This window comes from Lepisma saccharinum, chromosome 2 (assembly GCF_977018435.1).
Source record: "Lepisma saccharinum chromosome 2, izLepSacc3.1, whole genome shotgun sequence".
Lineage (NCBI taxonomy): Eukaryota > Metazoa > Arthropoda > Insecta > Zygentoma > Lepismatidae > Lepisma > Lepisma saccharinum.
The window spans coordinates 181,421,737-181,436,801 of record NC_139230.1 but is presented as its reverse complement, the minus strand read 5'-3'; the positions used below and the strand labels follow the sequence as shown (position 1 = coordinate 181,436,801).

Here is a 15,065-nt window from a genome sequence, read left to right as displayed (position 1 = left end):
ATAGGTAGAGTTACTTTTATAGTTACTTTTCTGTACGTTTCAACGGTAATGAACAAAATTATTTTTTTAAAAAAAACTTTAAAAATTAGAAATAGCATTAATTCGCATCGTATTAAAAAGAGTTTGTGCAGTTCATGTGTGAACCACCAAATTAAAGTTTTGTGAAAGTAAGTAACTTACTTTTTGAAGTTTGAAGTTTTGAACCAGGGTTGTTAAAGGTCCAGGAATTTTATATAAATTCAATTCCGGTCCACGAGAGAAAATTAGCAAGCGTAAATGGGTTCTGGACCGTAAAGAACCTTTTTATCTGTAAAGTATTTCAATCCGGTCCAGGAACATTTTTTCCTGATCAATTTAAATACGGTCCAGAAAAATTTGTTCTGAATGAATTTAAATACGGTCCAGGAACCTTTTCTCTGAATGAATGTAAATACGGTCCAGGAACATTTTTAAGGATTAATTTAAATACGGCCCGGGAACCTTTTTTCCGAACCAATTTAAATACGGTCCAGGAACCTTTTTCCGAATCAGTTTAAATAGGGTCCAAGTTCCGTATTGAAATGAAACAATACACAACTTGGATCGAATACGGACCTGACAAGATAAACAATTATCCACTTGTGTGCATGAAAGACTAATCCAGGTGCTGGCTGTTTCGAGAATCTAAGGTACAAGGTAGAAATGGGCGAAACGCAAACGCTGCAGTCAGGTTGCCCCTCTCCATGTGGCCCCATGCTCTCGCGCGCGTTCCTTCACTTGGTTGTAGCAGCACTCCCGTCCCTGTTGTGATATCTGCTGGGAACACAGCAGCCTCGCGTTACCTCATCGACGGCTCCTATTGGCTGCGGTTCCTGGATCGGATGCCAGAGCAACACGTGACGGGTGTGTTTGAACTCAATGTGACGCCACACTAATATAGTACATTGCGTTATGTACTTTTTTTAACCTGGCCCACGAGAGAACAACAGCTTTTTGATTTATTCCCTGCGCTACGTTTTCTACAACCGCACTGTGACATTCCAATGTAAAACGTACTCGCTGACATTTTTAGAAAGTAAATTTTTTTCGGTCAACCCTGGTCCAGGAATTGTAAATAAATTCAATCCCGGACTGGGAGAGAAAATCAGCAAACGTAAATGAGTTCTAGACAGTTCTTTTCACATTTAAAGCATTTCAATTCGGTCCAGGAACCTTTTCCTGATCAATTTAAATACGGTGCATAAACACCTTTTTTTCCGGATGAATTTAAATTCGATCCAGGAACCTTTTTTCCAGAATGAATTTCAATTCGGTCCAGGAATCTTCTTTCCGGAAGAATTTCAACTCTGTCCAGGAACCTTTTTTCCCCGCAACAATTTAAATACGGTCCAGGAACCTTTTTTTAATATAACAATATACGTAACTTGGACCGAATTTAAATTGTGCGAGAAAAAAGGTTCCGGTCCTGCAGCGGAACCCAATAGAACCCATTAGAATTTATGGGTTCCGTAGACCTTTAACAACCCTGACTGTAACAGATATACTTTTCAAAAATAGTAACTATTAGGGTTAACAGAGTTACTTCCAGTTCGAATAACTGCAACTGCTACTTTTAAGGGCCTCCCGATAGCGTAGTGGTAACGTCGTTGCCTTGTAATCAAGTGGACTCGGGTTTGATACCCAGTGGAGGCACATTACTGGATGTTACTTTAAAATTGTAGGTCCAGTCCTACTTAGCCTATATGTGTATAAAAGTAGACTTAAAACTAAAAGAGCTTAGTTTTCAGAAGTAATTTTGCGAAGACTGGTAATACTTTTCAATGGGGTCGTTACAACCAAGAGTGACTATACAGAAGGGTTTCTAGTAAAACACCTGGAACCACGTCAGCAGCGGGGGCGGACAAAGCGGGATGCTGCAAATCACATCTCCAAATATCGAGAACAAGAACTTTACGGCCCCAAGAGTTGGCGAAGCCCCAAATCCGTTCAGCTGGCGAAATAAAAACATACGTATATACCGGTATATAAATGGCAACTTCCACAAGACGGAGAAGCACGTTTTGTTAATACGGTTACCACAAAAAAGGGTCGTTTCAACGCGCAATTTCGCACTTTTGGAAGATATAGACCTTGCTTTATGTGTCATTAGGAGTGAATTAGCGGATTCTGCGTGGTTAAGTGACCAGGGAAACTACGCAGGAAAAAAACAAACACAAAGTGGATTGAATTTTAATTGCACACGCCGGTTTCACTCGCACTCAACAAATCCTGCGTTTTTCCAACGGGGAAGCAGGAAATGGGTGACGGGGAAAGATAGGGGGCACTCAAGTACAGTCTGCGAACAGTCTTCCAGCGAAATGACAACGGCAGAAGATGGTGCGCGCTCTCCTTGCTTCCTCGCTGTCCTCTGTCCCGGGGGAAAGCGACTGCAGCAGCGTGTACTACTTCGCTCTACCCACTCGACCCCCCCCCACCTTTTCACCGCTATGCGCGACTTTGCTCCAGAGATAGTCGGGATAGAGTACAGGATTAAGATCGCCTCAGACAAGATAGGCTGAAAAATTAACCAATCGGAATCGCAAGCGTTTGGGTTATTTGCATCTGTCAATATCCTCTGATTGGATATTTTTCTTCCCATTTCTGCAACTTTCGGCTAATCGCGAAGATTAGGATAAGTGATGGTATGACGAAATTGATGGAGACACACTCACAAAGAACATTCATGCCCACCCCGGGATTCGAACTCGGGACGTGAAAACCCAGGGTGGTATTTGAAGTGAAGTTAAGGGCGAATTCCCCATTTTAGTGTGAGTTTCGTTAGTAACCCCATTTTCTAATAAGTATGTGTAACTATTGATCTAATTGTCTCTATTACCCCATTTCTTTCCTACTAACTCTTCACCTACTTGAGAGCCAACAGCCGCACATGGTGATTTCACTATACACGGCATACCGATGAATGACAAGGGAGAAAAATGTAATTACAAATGAAGATTAGCCTCCCAGATGGTGCAGTGGTATCGTGTTCTCCTTATAATCAAGGAGTCCCTGAGTCGTGGTTCGGATCTCACTTTAAACTGTAGGCCCAGTCCCAATTAGTCTTTCTGTGCATAAAGTGGACTTAAACGCTAACTCAATCAATCAATCAAATTATGAAGATTGTGGGACCAGTAGAGGATTTCGTACAAACGTGATCAACCTTCTCTTGCGTACACCACGTGTGAGATTGGTCGAGTCGCAACCACAACTACGTATTTTCATTCATTTTTATTTTACATGCTTTTAATGTACAAAATTGTACGAGATTGCCTAACGGTTATTCGACCGTTCTTTCTAATTACTGAAATTCCCATCACGTAAAAGCTAGTTTATCAACGGAGAACCATTCTGCACAGGAACTGCACCCATTCGTTCTGTTACATGCTGCTAGTCGGATCGATAGGTGTCTTCTGTTGTGGCAACAAAGGTAGAAATAACGCGGCTGTTTCAGCCAGGTTTTGTAGTTAACGCATGAGGTGACTTGGCCATATTTCCCTATTCTATTTCCAGGTGATACAGGGTGAGTAAAAATGTCACAAGTCTTGAATAGATTTTTTTGCATGTGCGGACGATGGACATTGCTGATTTTTTTTTTTTACTTCCAACCTAGGCTTGTGCCGCAAATATGGAACTTTTTCATTTCTCTACTCGTGCAACTACAATTCCCACATTTTTGTCCACAACAAAAATCTCAGTGATTATATGGTTTAATTGATTCATTGTTTTGGTTTATCTTGCTTTGCTTTCTGCCACTTTTGGCTAATGGCGAAGATGAGGATAAGTTACATGATGAAATCTATGAAGACAAGCTCGCAAAGAACGCACGGGCCTGGATTCGAACCCAGGACACCTGGCGTCGAAACGCGCTATGATCACCACCAGTGACTACATGGAACCAACCGCAGTCTCAAAGAGTTACATTACAGAGAATTTGGGAATTTAAAACATTTACCTGCGTCGATGTTAATTTCTACAAGTTCATGTATAGGAGAAAATTGGCAAGAAACATTTAATAAATTCAAACAAATTGAGATTTTTTATGATTATAACGTGCTCGATATTTGTGTAAGATACTGATACCCTTAATTTGAAAAAAAATATTTGCATTTCTCCATACAGGTAAACGTTTTTTTTCCTGCACGTTGTAGGCTATCATTTCTCTAGGTACTCCTACTCGATTTGGAACATGTCGTGCTATTATTTATGTATTTATTGACTTTACGTGACGACAAATTAAACCCCGACAAAGGCAATGTCACAATTAACAAAATCATTAAAAACTCGCTTTCTTATGAAGAATTATAACAATCGAGATATCCTATTGAGTAAGAATGCTCGGTGAAGCACATGAGTTATGAAGTAAGACCGACTGTTGTAAAATCGAGACTACTAGCAGACCAAGACAATCTTCGACAGTAGTCTTGTTTTAGGTTTCAAAAGTGCTAATTGGGACTGGACCTACAATTTATAGCGGGGTCGAAGAACTGTGTCTCAATCTCAACCAGGGACAGCTTGATTACAATCCTGCATGAAATGTATTAAATATAATACTCTATTTAAACCAACAATAACCAATGCCTAAAATATTGTTACGTATTTCTTGAGAAGAGATCCGAGTACGTACCGACAGTTCCTCATTTATCAGATATGTTATTTCACTTGCAACGGTTTAAAGCGGAAAATTATCCTTGTTCTGTGAATCTGTTTACATGTTAAAATATCTAACTGAAATATTTTTGTTACAAATTTAAATATTACATTGTTGTGGGGAGTATCAGGGGTGAAAATTTATCTTTGTGGCGAGGGATGATAGTTTCTCATAAGATGGATGTTTAGAAGTGTTTTGCAAATAAGCGACCTGAAGTAAGACAAATACATCAATACGTTAACATTTTGTATTTTCCTTGTTTCACGTAGCATTTCTGGCCTTCGCGATGATCAGATATACTTGATGCTTGGGCAGGAATCGAACGGGAACATTCGTTGGAGACATCGTGATTCAACCATGCTACGTGGTCGGCCAACGAGGTGGCTGATTCATCCGGTATTATAAAACCTTACATTTTTCCATATTCATACAGATCCGTTAATGGCAACGATTTTGAGTTCCGTAATTATGAATACTGAAAATTTGAACCACAGCTAGACCACGGGGCGCCTCTATTCTGAGTTGTGTGGATCTGAATTGACGTTTTTATACTTCACTCTTCTGCCACTTTTGGTTAATCGCGAAGATGAGGATGAATGGTGATGAGGTGGATAAAGGCACAATCACAAAGGTATATGGAGCACCGCAGAGGATTATACTGGTTCCGAGTCCAGACGCCAGAGCCTCGCTAGTTTGCAGTCTGGGGCGTACTAAGTGAAAGGGTGATTGACATTTTGGTGTCTTCTAGAAGTCACTCCTTACATGCCTGTGTGGATATGAACAATTTGACAATTTTCAAAGATCTCCCGACAATCGATGCTCGAAGTGAGGGGAGATGGCATCCCCCAAATAGCTGTATTCGCAAAGCATCCCCCCAGCTGTCATTTTCACCATGTTAAACCATACGAGCATCCCCCAGCTAACACCAAGGCTAGACCAAATATCCTCCAGCTAACATCTTCCATTCCAAGGTGTGCTGACAATTGGTCAAGCCAATGCTCAAAACGGAAATTCCGGACATGGTAAGGAAATGAAACTTCGAGCACAGAGACTTTACAATTTTGAAAATTTGAGTCAAACGTCTCTCCAATTTTACTGGAAAATTTGATCTGTACACTTTATTTTCATTTGTAATAACTTCGTGTTATTACGACAATGACGCATGCATCAGACAACATAATTTACTAAAACATCTCCGATGGCGATGTGGATTATACAACCTGTACAATAAGTTGAAATTTTCTGAGAAGTTAATTTTCAGATTTTCTACCCCTCCCCCCCTGTTTTCGTCTTTATATGGCGGGTGCTGATAAGGGACGAGCCCCCCTCCCAGAAAAATCTGGCTACAACTTTACGTCGAATCGAAAATTAACACTAGTGGCATGCCCAGAATTTTTGAAAGTCTGTGCGAAGGGGGCGTTATGTCATTTTCCAGCATTTAAAGTTATTTCCTTTAGAGATGCCGAGTCAGATGCGGGGTTAGAACACCCACCAACGCCCCTTGGTTACATCAAAGTGTGTGTAACACGTATCCCGCCAAGAACACGGGAAACCTTGATCGCACGATGCACCGTCAATGGGATCCTCTCATGCTTCACAGAGCGAGGCATCTCGATGCCCGCGAGCATTGGATAGTCTCGTCACCTGGACGATTTCGCCACCGAAGGTTCCAGGGTGGAGCTTAGCCCGAGGCATTAGCGTTCGCATCTCCATCAGTTTCATCCCATTACTCCTAGTCAAGAAATAGTCAACGTGGCAAAAAAGCGACGTATAATAAGAGTATAAATTCAAGTGCACTGGTTCTTTTTTTTAAATCGTTTTCGAAGATACGAGTGGCAAATCTGTGTTTCGTTTCACCCACCCACACAGTTAATATTATAACTAACTAACTCTCTAGCCTTCTTAAACCCGAAGGTTCATGGCTGCAGCAACACAGGCCTTCCATCTGTACCTATCCTGAGCAAGATCTATATACTCTTTTCCATCCCTACATATTTCCTTTAGGTCCATCTCAACGTTATCCCTCCATCTTCGTCTTGGCCTTCCTACAGGTCTCTTACCATCAGGTTTCCCAACAAGAATTCTGTAACTTTTCTTTCCTCTCCCATTCGTGCCACATGGCCTGCCCACCTAAGTCTTCTTGATTTAATCATTCTAATAATATCTGGACATGAATACAAATTATGTAGTTCTAAAGTATGTAACCTTCTCCATTCACTTGTCTGGTCATCCCTTTTAGGTCCAAATATTTTCCTAAGGATCTTATTTTCAAATACTCTCAATTTATGTTCCTCTTTCAATGTAAAGGGCCAAATTTCGCATCCATATAATAATACAGGCAAAATTACTGTTAATGTTATAAACTTAAGTTTATTGTAGACCCTAACAGTAAGTTAAATTACGATAATTATGAAAAAAACACTACCACCCAGTCCTTTCACGGGATTCGAACCCAAAGCTCTTCCCACATTTCCTGTGCGAAATGATAAAACACTAGAACACGTAAGGCAGCTCCCTCTGTGTTTGTTTTTTATGCTATTTGCATCAAACAGTGATACGGTAATATTGGTTGATCGAGGGGCCCCTGATTGGATACCCGGTAGAGGCACATAGTGGTTCGGATCCCACTTTAAACTGTAGATCCAGTCTAGATTAACTTTCCTGTGCACAAGTGGACTTAAAAACAAACAAACGAACGAACAATGTTGGTTAGAATAGGTTCGTTGAAGTACCGGACTAAAATGCACCCTTCCCAGGCTTGGTTTTGGATCCGCCACTGATTCTGATCTGGGTGTTCCTTTGTTGAGAAGCTGAAAACTGCCAAAAAAAAAAAGACAAATACAATTTTTTGCGTTGCAAGGTTCATTTCCTATTTTGCTTAACAAGAAAAAAAAATCGAAATATCAGCGACCATGCGTGGTTCATAATGAACGAAAATAATTCAGGCGCCAGCATTTGGGGGGGGGGGGTAAACACGGCTAAGAAAGCCTAGAACCCAACTAAGATAAAGCTGCACATTTTGAAATGCGACCAAAAAACATGAATTTATTAATTAATACAAGATTGGATTAAAATTAATAAATTCTTGCGTCGGAGTGGCCTTCCTAATGAAGGCTCTACCAGTAACACCATAAATAACTAAGCAATACATTATACATTTTAATATATGGCTGCCTACCATATCACTGCAGATTTAAAATTTGGACAGCAACTGTGCAGAAATGTATAATAGCACGCATATTATTCTGATTTATTGATGCATGTGATACAGCCATGGTGACTGGGTGTCCTGTATTTTTCTACCCTTCGATACATTATTGTATTCCTTATCAATCAAGGACGTATTTAGGGGTGTCAAGGGGGCCCGAACCTCCCCCCGAAAGACTTACTAAGTACCAAAATTAAATAATGAAATAATAAAATAACTAAAATTGAATAATGAAAACATGCTTGTTGATTAATCGAGAGTTATTTATTTCCGCCAAACTTATTGGAAGGCAAGGATTATTTTGGGATAATAAGACTTTGAATAACAATACCAAAGAAGATTTATGCAAGATTTATTGCCACTTACATAAATATGTATAACATATTACCCGGAAATTTTCTTTTCGTCAATTGGATCTGACATTTTTTGATATTCAATAAATATTCAATTATTTTATCTATCCGACATTAGTTTCCTTACCACGGCATTTTTTTTTTTTCAAATTTTGCCGACCTGAACTACACAAGCTAGATATAGAATAGGTGCTGTTATATCGTCATCCTTATACAGTGTTTTACCTATACATGTAATAAAAGTATAATATTAATTTGAATATTTTAATTAATTTAATATAATTATTTTAAATTGATCATTATTATTATTATGAGACATTTGGTTCGGACACCCCCCCCCGGAAAATATTTCTACATACGTGCCTGTTATCAATATACGGCAGATTTTCGTAGAGAAGAGAACCGTATCCTAAGAAACGCACGACGGGCAAGTTGATACCTAAAGGGGTAGACCTGTATCATTCGGTAATCGATGACCTAATTGTTTCTAAATATAGAATTGGTTAACAACAAAAGGCATGACCTATTTTCTAGTGAGTTTCAAAGTTGTGGCGGTTTACGAACTTTATTGACGTTTTGTCCGTGTTTTCTTCAATCAAGAAACACTTATTATACAAATATGCGATGTGATGTTGTATAAGTTAACAAGTAATACCCGCACAAGTGGAAAGAAAAATATTTTGTCAAGCCAAATGAATCTTGTAACTTTACGCACGTCAAGCATTTAACGATGAAATGGGATCTGTTTTTATTACACTCCCCATGTATCATATGTTCGAGAAAGGAAACAGCTGATTGGGGCTCTGGGGCAAGGCTAACGTAGACTGCGAGGTAAAAAGGGGTTACTGAACTATGCGATTGTGAACAATGTGAAGTTATCTCGTGGAACAAAACCTGTTCAACACGATGCGATTTCTCCCTTCAACGGATTCGCGTAAACAATGTCATGTGAGTAATCTATACTTTCATATGCGTGCCTTGTGGGATTCCAAATCAACAACTGTAAAAAACCTTAACATAAAAATTATGAACTCTTAACTGCAACTAACACAGATACAAGGTGCACATTTAAAACAAAAAGAGTTGACATACCTGAAGAAGAAGTACTCCATTTTCAGATTAAAGTTGGTGGAAGGATGACGAAAAGAACAATCACGCACTCTCTGCATTATTGGCTTGTTTGTTGCCATAGAAACACAGGTCGCAAACTAATATCTCCGTCCCGCTCCACAACCAGCGATGGGTGACTAATCCTTCCACACTGCGATTTTAACCTGCGAAAGAAACGAACTCATTGACGCACTGCTGCACTATGCTGACTCAACTCTACAACCACACGGCACCCAGTGATATGAACAAAAGAGTCTCCCGTCTCATCGCTTGACACACTTGACAGACTACAAAGTGTACAATCTAGATGGCAGTAGTGATCACAGGGGAGATCGGGCATTTTCGGCTTCGTCTTCGGGTGAGTTCGTGCATGCAAGCACCATCATACGGCAGAGAATTGGCGCGCCCGCGATAGACAGCGGGAAGAGAGGGGGTAAAGAGAGAGGTGGCACTCTTCCGCATTTATTTCCTATTGTTTCATTCTAAAAAAGAAATGGGTGAAAACTTTACAGTGCATGTTCAAAATAATAGGTGTAGTTGTTGCAATTTGTGATGTGACTTCAGGACTCGTAAGGAATAAATGTTGTCATGGGCGAACCAAGAGCCAATCAAGAGGGGACGATCATCACCCCTACACTCTATCCCGGGAATCTGTGTAGCAAGGCCGCGCAGCGAGCGTGCGGAGCGAGACAGTACGCGCTGTTGCTAACAGCTGGTAGCTGCAGCCGCATTTTCCTCTTCATGCATTCCCTGCCTCTTTCCCTCGCGAGTCACTACCTGCGCAGAGACTTGTTTCTGTTCGCTTGCTCCAGAGATTCCCGAGAAAGAGTATAGACAGTGGTTGATCCAGAATTTTGCACTCTGGGCGGGGGGGATGTAAGTCCAAATTTAGAGGGGGTGTAAGGGTAAATTTCGAGCCAAAATGACCATAAATTGAGCCTCTGTGAAAAAATTTAGGGAGGTGTTGAGGAATTTGGGGGGGGATGTTACGGGGGTGTGTGGATAAATCACTGCCTCTAGACATCTACAACCCCCAATCTATTTTTGTATTTTTTTTCTTATTTTACGTATCTTTTCCGCCTCTTTAGGCTAATCGCGACATTGAGAATGGATGGAATTCATGAAGGGGCTCTCACAAAGAACAGCCATGCCCAGGTCGGGACTGGAACCCTGGAACTTCAGTGGCGAGACCGTAGGTTGTCCACTTCACCGAGCCGGCATGTCTAGAACTATACCGCGTTTGTTACAACCTGTCCCGGTTCCCGCGCTAGCTGGTCGCTGGCTTTTCTCCGTGCTGGGGAAAGTCAAAGCCAGGCAGCCAATTAAAATACGCAACGTCGCAACAGCGTCTACGTAAGCGCCTCTCTTCTGGCTTCCATTCACTCCTCGCTGTCCAGGAGACGATTTTTCCCTCGTTTCTCATTGGCACCGAAACTGTCGAGCGATCGCTAACGCGGGAAAAGGGACAGGTTCTAACAAACGCGGTATAGGCAATGACAATATGGCCACCAATATCTCCACAGTTTTGAGTGGGGGTCGTACTCAGCTGCAGTATGATGGCAGCTTCCCTTGGGTCTGATCACCTGTGAGGCAGACAAAGTCGGACTCTAGGGAGCCCTCCTAGAATGGAAGCCTTTGTGTCCCTCTTGACATTCGACTTGACAACTTGCCATATAATCCTTCCAACCAGTTCACAGCGGGCTACGACGCCAGTATCCCGGGTTCGAATCCCGGCATGGGTATTCTTTGTAAGGGTCCCTTAATCAATTTCATCATATCATCACCCATGCTCATCGTCGCGATGAGTCAAAACTGGCAAAAAACGACGTTAAATAACAATATCAAATCTCAAACCTTCCAAACAGTAAATTAAAGATTTTTTTGTCATGTCATGTCCAAAATTCATAGAATAGCAGGCTGATAAAAGTGACTGCAGAAGTATTGATTGACTGGATTAAAACGCACATCGAAACTACGTATTACATAACAGGTTGCAGAGAAGAGCTAGTCCCTAAAGTAGCCTGTGGGGCCCGTGTATCCAATATCTTTTATAAATATTACAATATAGTATTGTCAACATAGAAATTTTAATATTAAAAGTGTAATGTGACAATCTGTTGAGAATATAAAAACTAGTTGTATTGATTAAAGATATAGAACTGACATTCCTATTCGTAACTTTGTTCATTTTATGTCGTTCTTCAATCTCTAGGATAATTGAAACTATGAGGGCGATTGATTGAGTTGGTGTTTTAAGTCCACTTTATGCACAGTAAGGCTAATCGGGACTGGACCTACAGTTTAAAGTGGGATCCGAACCACTTTGTGCCTTCAATGGGTATCGAACTCGGGACCATTTGATTATAAGGCGACGACGCTACCACGGCGCCATCGAGGAGGCCCCAATTATGAGGACGAATGATAAACTATGTATTTGTATTTTTGATATTTTACGTTGCATTTATGCCATTTTTAGCTAACCCTACACAAATTCTGGTCCTCCAAGTTGGGAGTTAGCAAGAACCCAACGACCTCTTCCTGAAAAACAGAAAAGTTACGGAACCCTCAGAGCCTCGGAATGGTGGTAAAAAATGGAACAAAACCAAGCAACGGATAAAGGAAATGAATATTGGTAAAAAAATGTAAGAACATTATATAAACCTGGATCCTTACAAGCAGTAGAAGAACAACTAATAAAATATAATTTTGAAATAGCAGCCCTACAAGAAACAAGATGACCAGGAGAAGAAATGTTTAAAACAAGAAAATACACAATAATGTACAGTGGCAAGGATAATGGTAAACATGTGGCAGGAGTTGCTTTTGCAATCCACAACAAAGTAAGAGAGAATATATTAGACTTTACAGCTTACAATTGCAGTAATCAGACTAATAAAATTATTTAATCTGAGCATAATTTATTCATACGCACCAACAGAAGAAACGGATGAAGAATCCAAAAACCATTTTTATACAGATTTAGAAAGGAGCAATGACTCTCAACGGCTAAATGACATAAAAATGGTAGGAGGAGATATGAATGCAAAAATTGGACAAGAAAGAGAGTATGAAGACATAACTGGAAAATATAGTCTACACGAAATAATTAATGATAATGGGCAAAGATTTAACAAGAAACAAAAACATGAGAATAAGCTCAACTTGTTACCAACACAAAAACATACATAAGGTTACTTGGAAATATCCAGACGGAAACACTCACGATCAAATAGACCATGTCATAAATAGATAAAATGGGAGCGACGTAAGAAGCTATAGAGGAGCTTGCTGCGAATCGGATTACCATTTAGTTAAGATCAAATACAACTGTAGAATAGCAAAACGCAATGATAAACAAAACCAGAAGACCATATGTTTTTAATAGATTTCAGAGCACAGAAACAGCAAAAAGATACAAAGAGGAGATAGAAAGGAAATTTTCTGAAAAAAGAGGATGCATTTACAGAATCCAACATTGAAGTAAAATGGAAATGTATAAAAGAAGTCATATATAAAGCAACAGAGGAAGTAATAGGATACAAAGGAAGAGATCAATCTAGAGAATGGTTTAATGATGATTGCAAGAAAGCAACAACAGAAAGGAATGAATCATACAACAGATACATCAACAGACCCACGAGAAGAAATAACCAGGAATATGAAGAGTTCAGAAGGGCCGCAGACAAAGTATGCAGAAAATATAAGAGGCAATATTTGAATAATAAATATTCCAAAATAGAAGAACAATTTAAATATGGAAATGTAAGAGAAGCCTACAAAGGTGTAACAGATTAGAAAGCTTGGCTTTAAACCAAGGATAGATTTCTGCTATGACAAAAGAGGCAACCTGCTAAGCAATAAAGAAGAAATAAAAACCAGGTGGAAAGAATATTCCAATACTTCACTGAACCTAACAACAGGATAATGAAATAATTTAAAATATCAAAGAAACTGATAATGTTAACAAGCCTAAAAATTAAAGGAACCACAGCGTGTGTTAAAATTCAAAATGAGACCACTGACATTTTTAATACACAATGGGTTAAAACAGGGAGATGGTTTAGCACCCCTTTTATTCAACCTCGCATTAGAATATGTAATACGACAGTTACATGTGGACACACAAATCTACAATAATCTATAGAACAGTACAAATTTTAGGGTATGACATTAATACATATAATAGGAAGAACCGAACAAGCAGTAACAAGAGTATAACAACCTTAATGAAGCTGCAAGACAGTAGGATTACATATAAATACAAATAAATCAAAAGTGATGCTACAATCTAGGAAAAGAAGGGAAAGAGAATTCCAATTAAATTTGGAGAAAGTGGACCACTTTATATACCTGGGCACATTAATATCAAACAAAAACAGCATAAAGAAATACAAAAAGACTTCAATCTGCAAACAAAGCATATAATAGCATACTGGATGTAATGAAAAATAAAGATGTGCACAGGAATATAAAGTTGAGATTTGTAGAAAACAATGTTGAAGCCAGTATTGATGTATGGATGCGAAACGTGGACACTAACACAAAGTAATGAAAATAAATTAAATGCATTTGAGAGAAAAATACTGAGAATTTTTTTTGGAACAGTAAGAGAAGGAAATAATTGGAGAATAAGATACAACACAGAACTATATGAAAAGTACAAAGACACAGATGTAGCATCAGATATTAAAATTAGGAAACTACAATGAGCAGAACATGTAATCCGAATGGACAAAACAAGGATTCCAAGGAAAGTCGTAGAGGAAAAGATGTTTAAAAAGAAACCCGTCGGAAGGCCACGGAACAGATGGGAAGACAGCATAGTAGATGCTGCAAGATAAATCCTAAGAGTGGACAACTGGAAGAAGGAGGCAAGGAAAAAGGAAGAATGGAGAGGAAGACTGAGGGAGGCCAAGGCCCAAGGTGGGCTGTAGCGCCATGGATGATGATGATGATGATGAAGAAGAAAAAAAAAGTTGAAGAAAAGTTGAAAGTCTCATGTTACTGAATAATTAATGGTTTCATATATGGAACTGAAAACCGTATGAACATATTGTAAGTTGTAATTATTTCACTACTAAATTAGATCTCCTGATCGAAGTTTCGTTACACACGCATGTTCCATTTTCCCGTCAGGCATTCAATGGAGCTTTAGCGTGCGTGTGTAGGTGTTTATACATAAGCTTGCCTATGTAGATTAATACTTCTTTTACTTAGTTTTGTCACTTCAACTCTTGAACTACACTACTGCCGTTTAGAAATGTACAAATTATATATTTCTGTAGCAGAGACAATTGTGCCATTGTATTTTTATTTTGCTTTAACATTATATAAACATTTATTATTTGAGAACTCAGTGATGAGACCGAAGGAGTAATTATTGAACGTAATAGTGTAATGCAGTGCGTTCATTTTGGCTCTGGGCCGAGATAGCGCGTGACATACAGATGCCGGCATTTTCGTCCCGTAATGTCTTGCTTATTTGCACACATATCTTTAGCATATAGACAGTTATATTTATATTGCATGATGAGTACTAACCTGTCTCATAAGAGTTGTTCAAAGTTGTTCACGCGCTACCTCGGCCCAGAGCCAAAACGAACGCACTGTATAATGTAATATACAGTAATATTTATATTGAACAAACCATGTATATATACCACACATATTTAATAATATTACACATATGTACATATTTGGTACCAGCCATTGTGGAAAAGCGATGAAC

At 39.4% G+C, this 15,065-nt stretch overlaps 1 protein-coding gene across 3 annotated transcripts in view; it reads right to left on the bottom strand.

The window, feature by feature from the left end:
* LOC145984217 (patched domain-containing protein 3-like) overlaps window positions 1-15,065 on the bottom strand; it is a 235,198-nt gene that overhangs the window by 166,605 nt on the left and 53,528 nt on the right. For 2 of the 3 annotated variants that reach the window (XM_083117774.1, XM_083117776.1), the window contains exon 1: window positions 9,320-9,602. In XM_083117774.1, the coding sequence (XP_082973900.1) occupies window positions 9,320-9,417 (98 nt within the window). In that variant the 5' untranslated portion in view covers window positions 9,418-9,602. Of the gene's footprint in view, window positions 1-9,319; window positions 9,603-15,065 lie in introns of those variants that run through there. The other variant, XM_083117775.1, reaches the window with a different exon arrangement.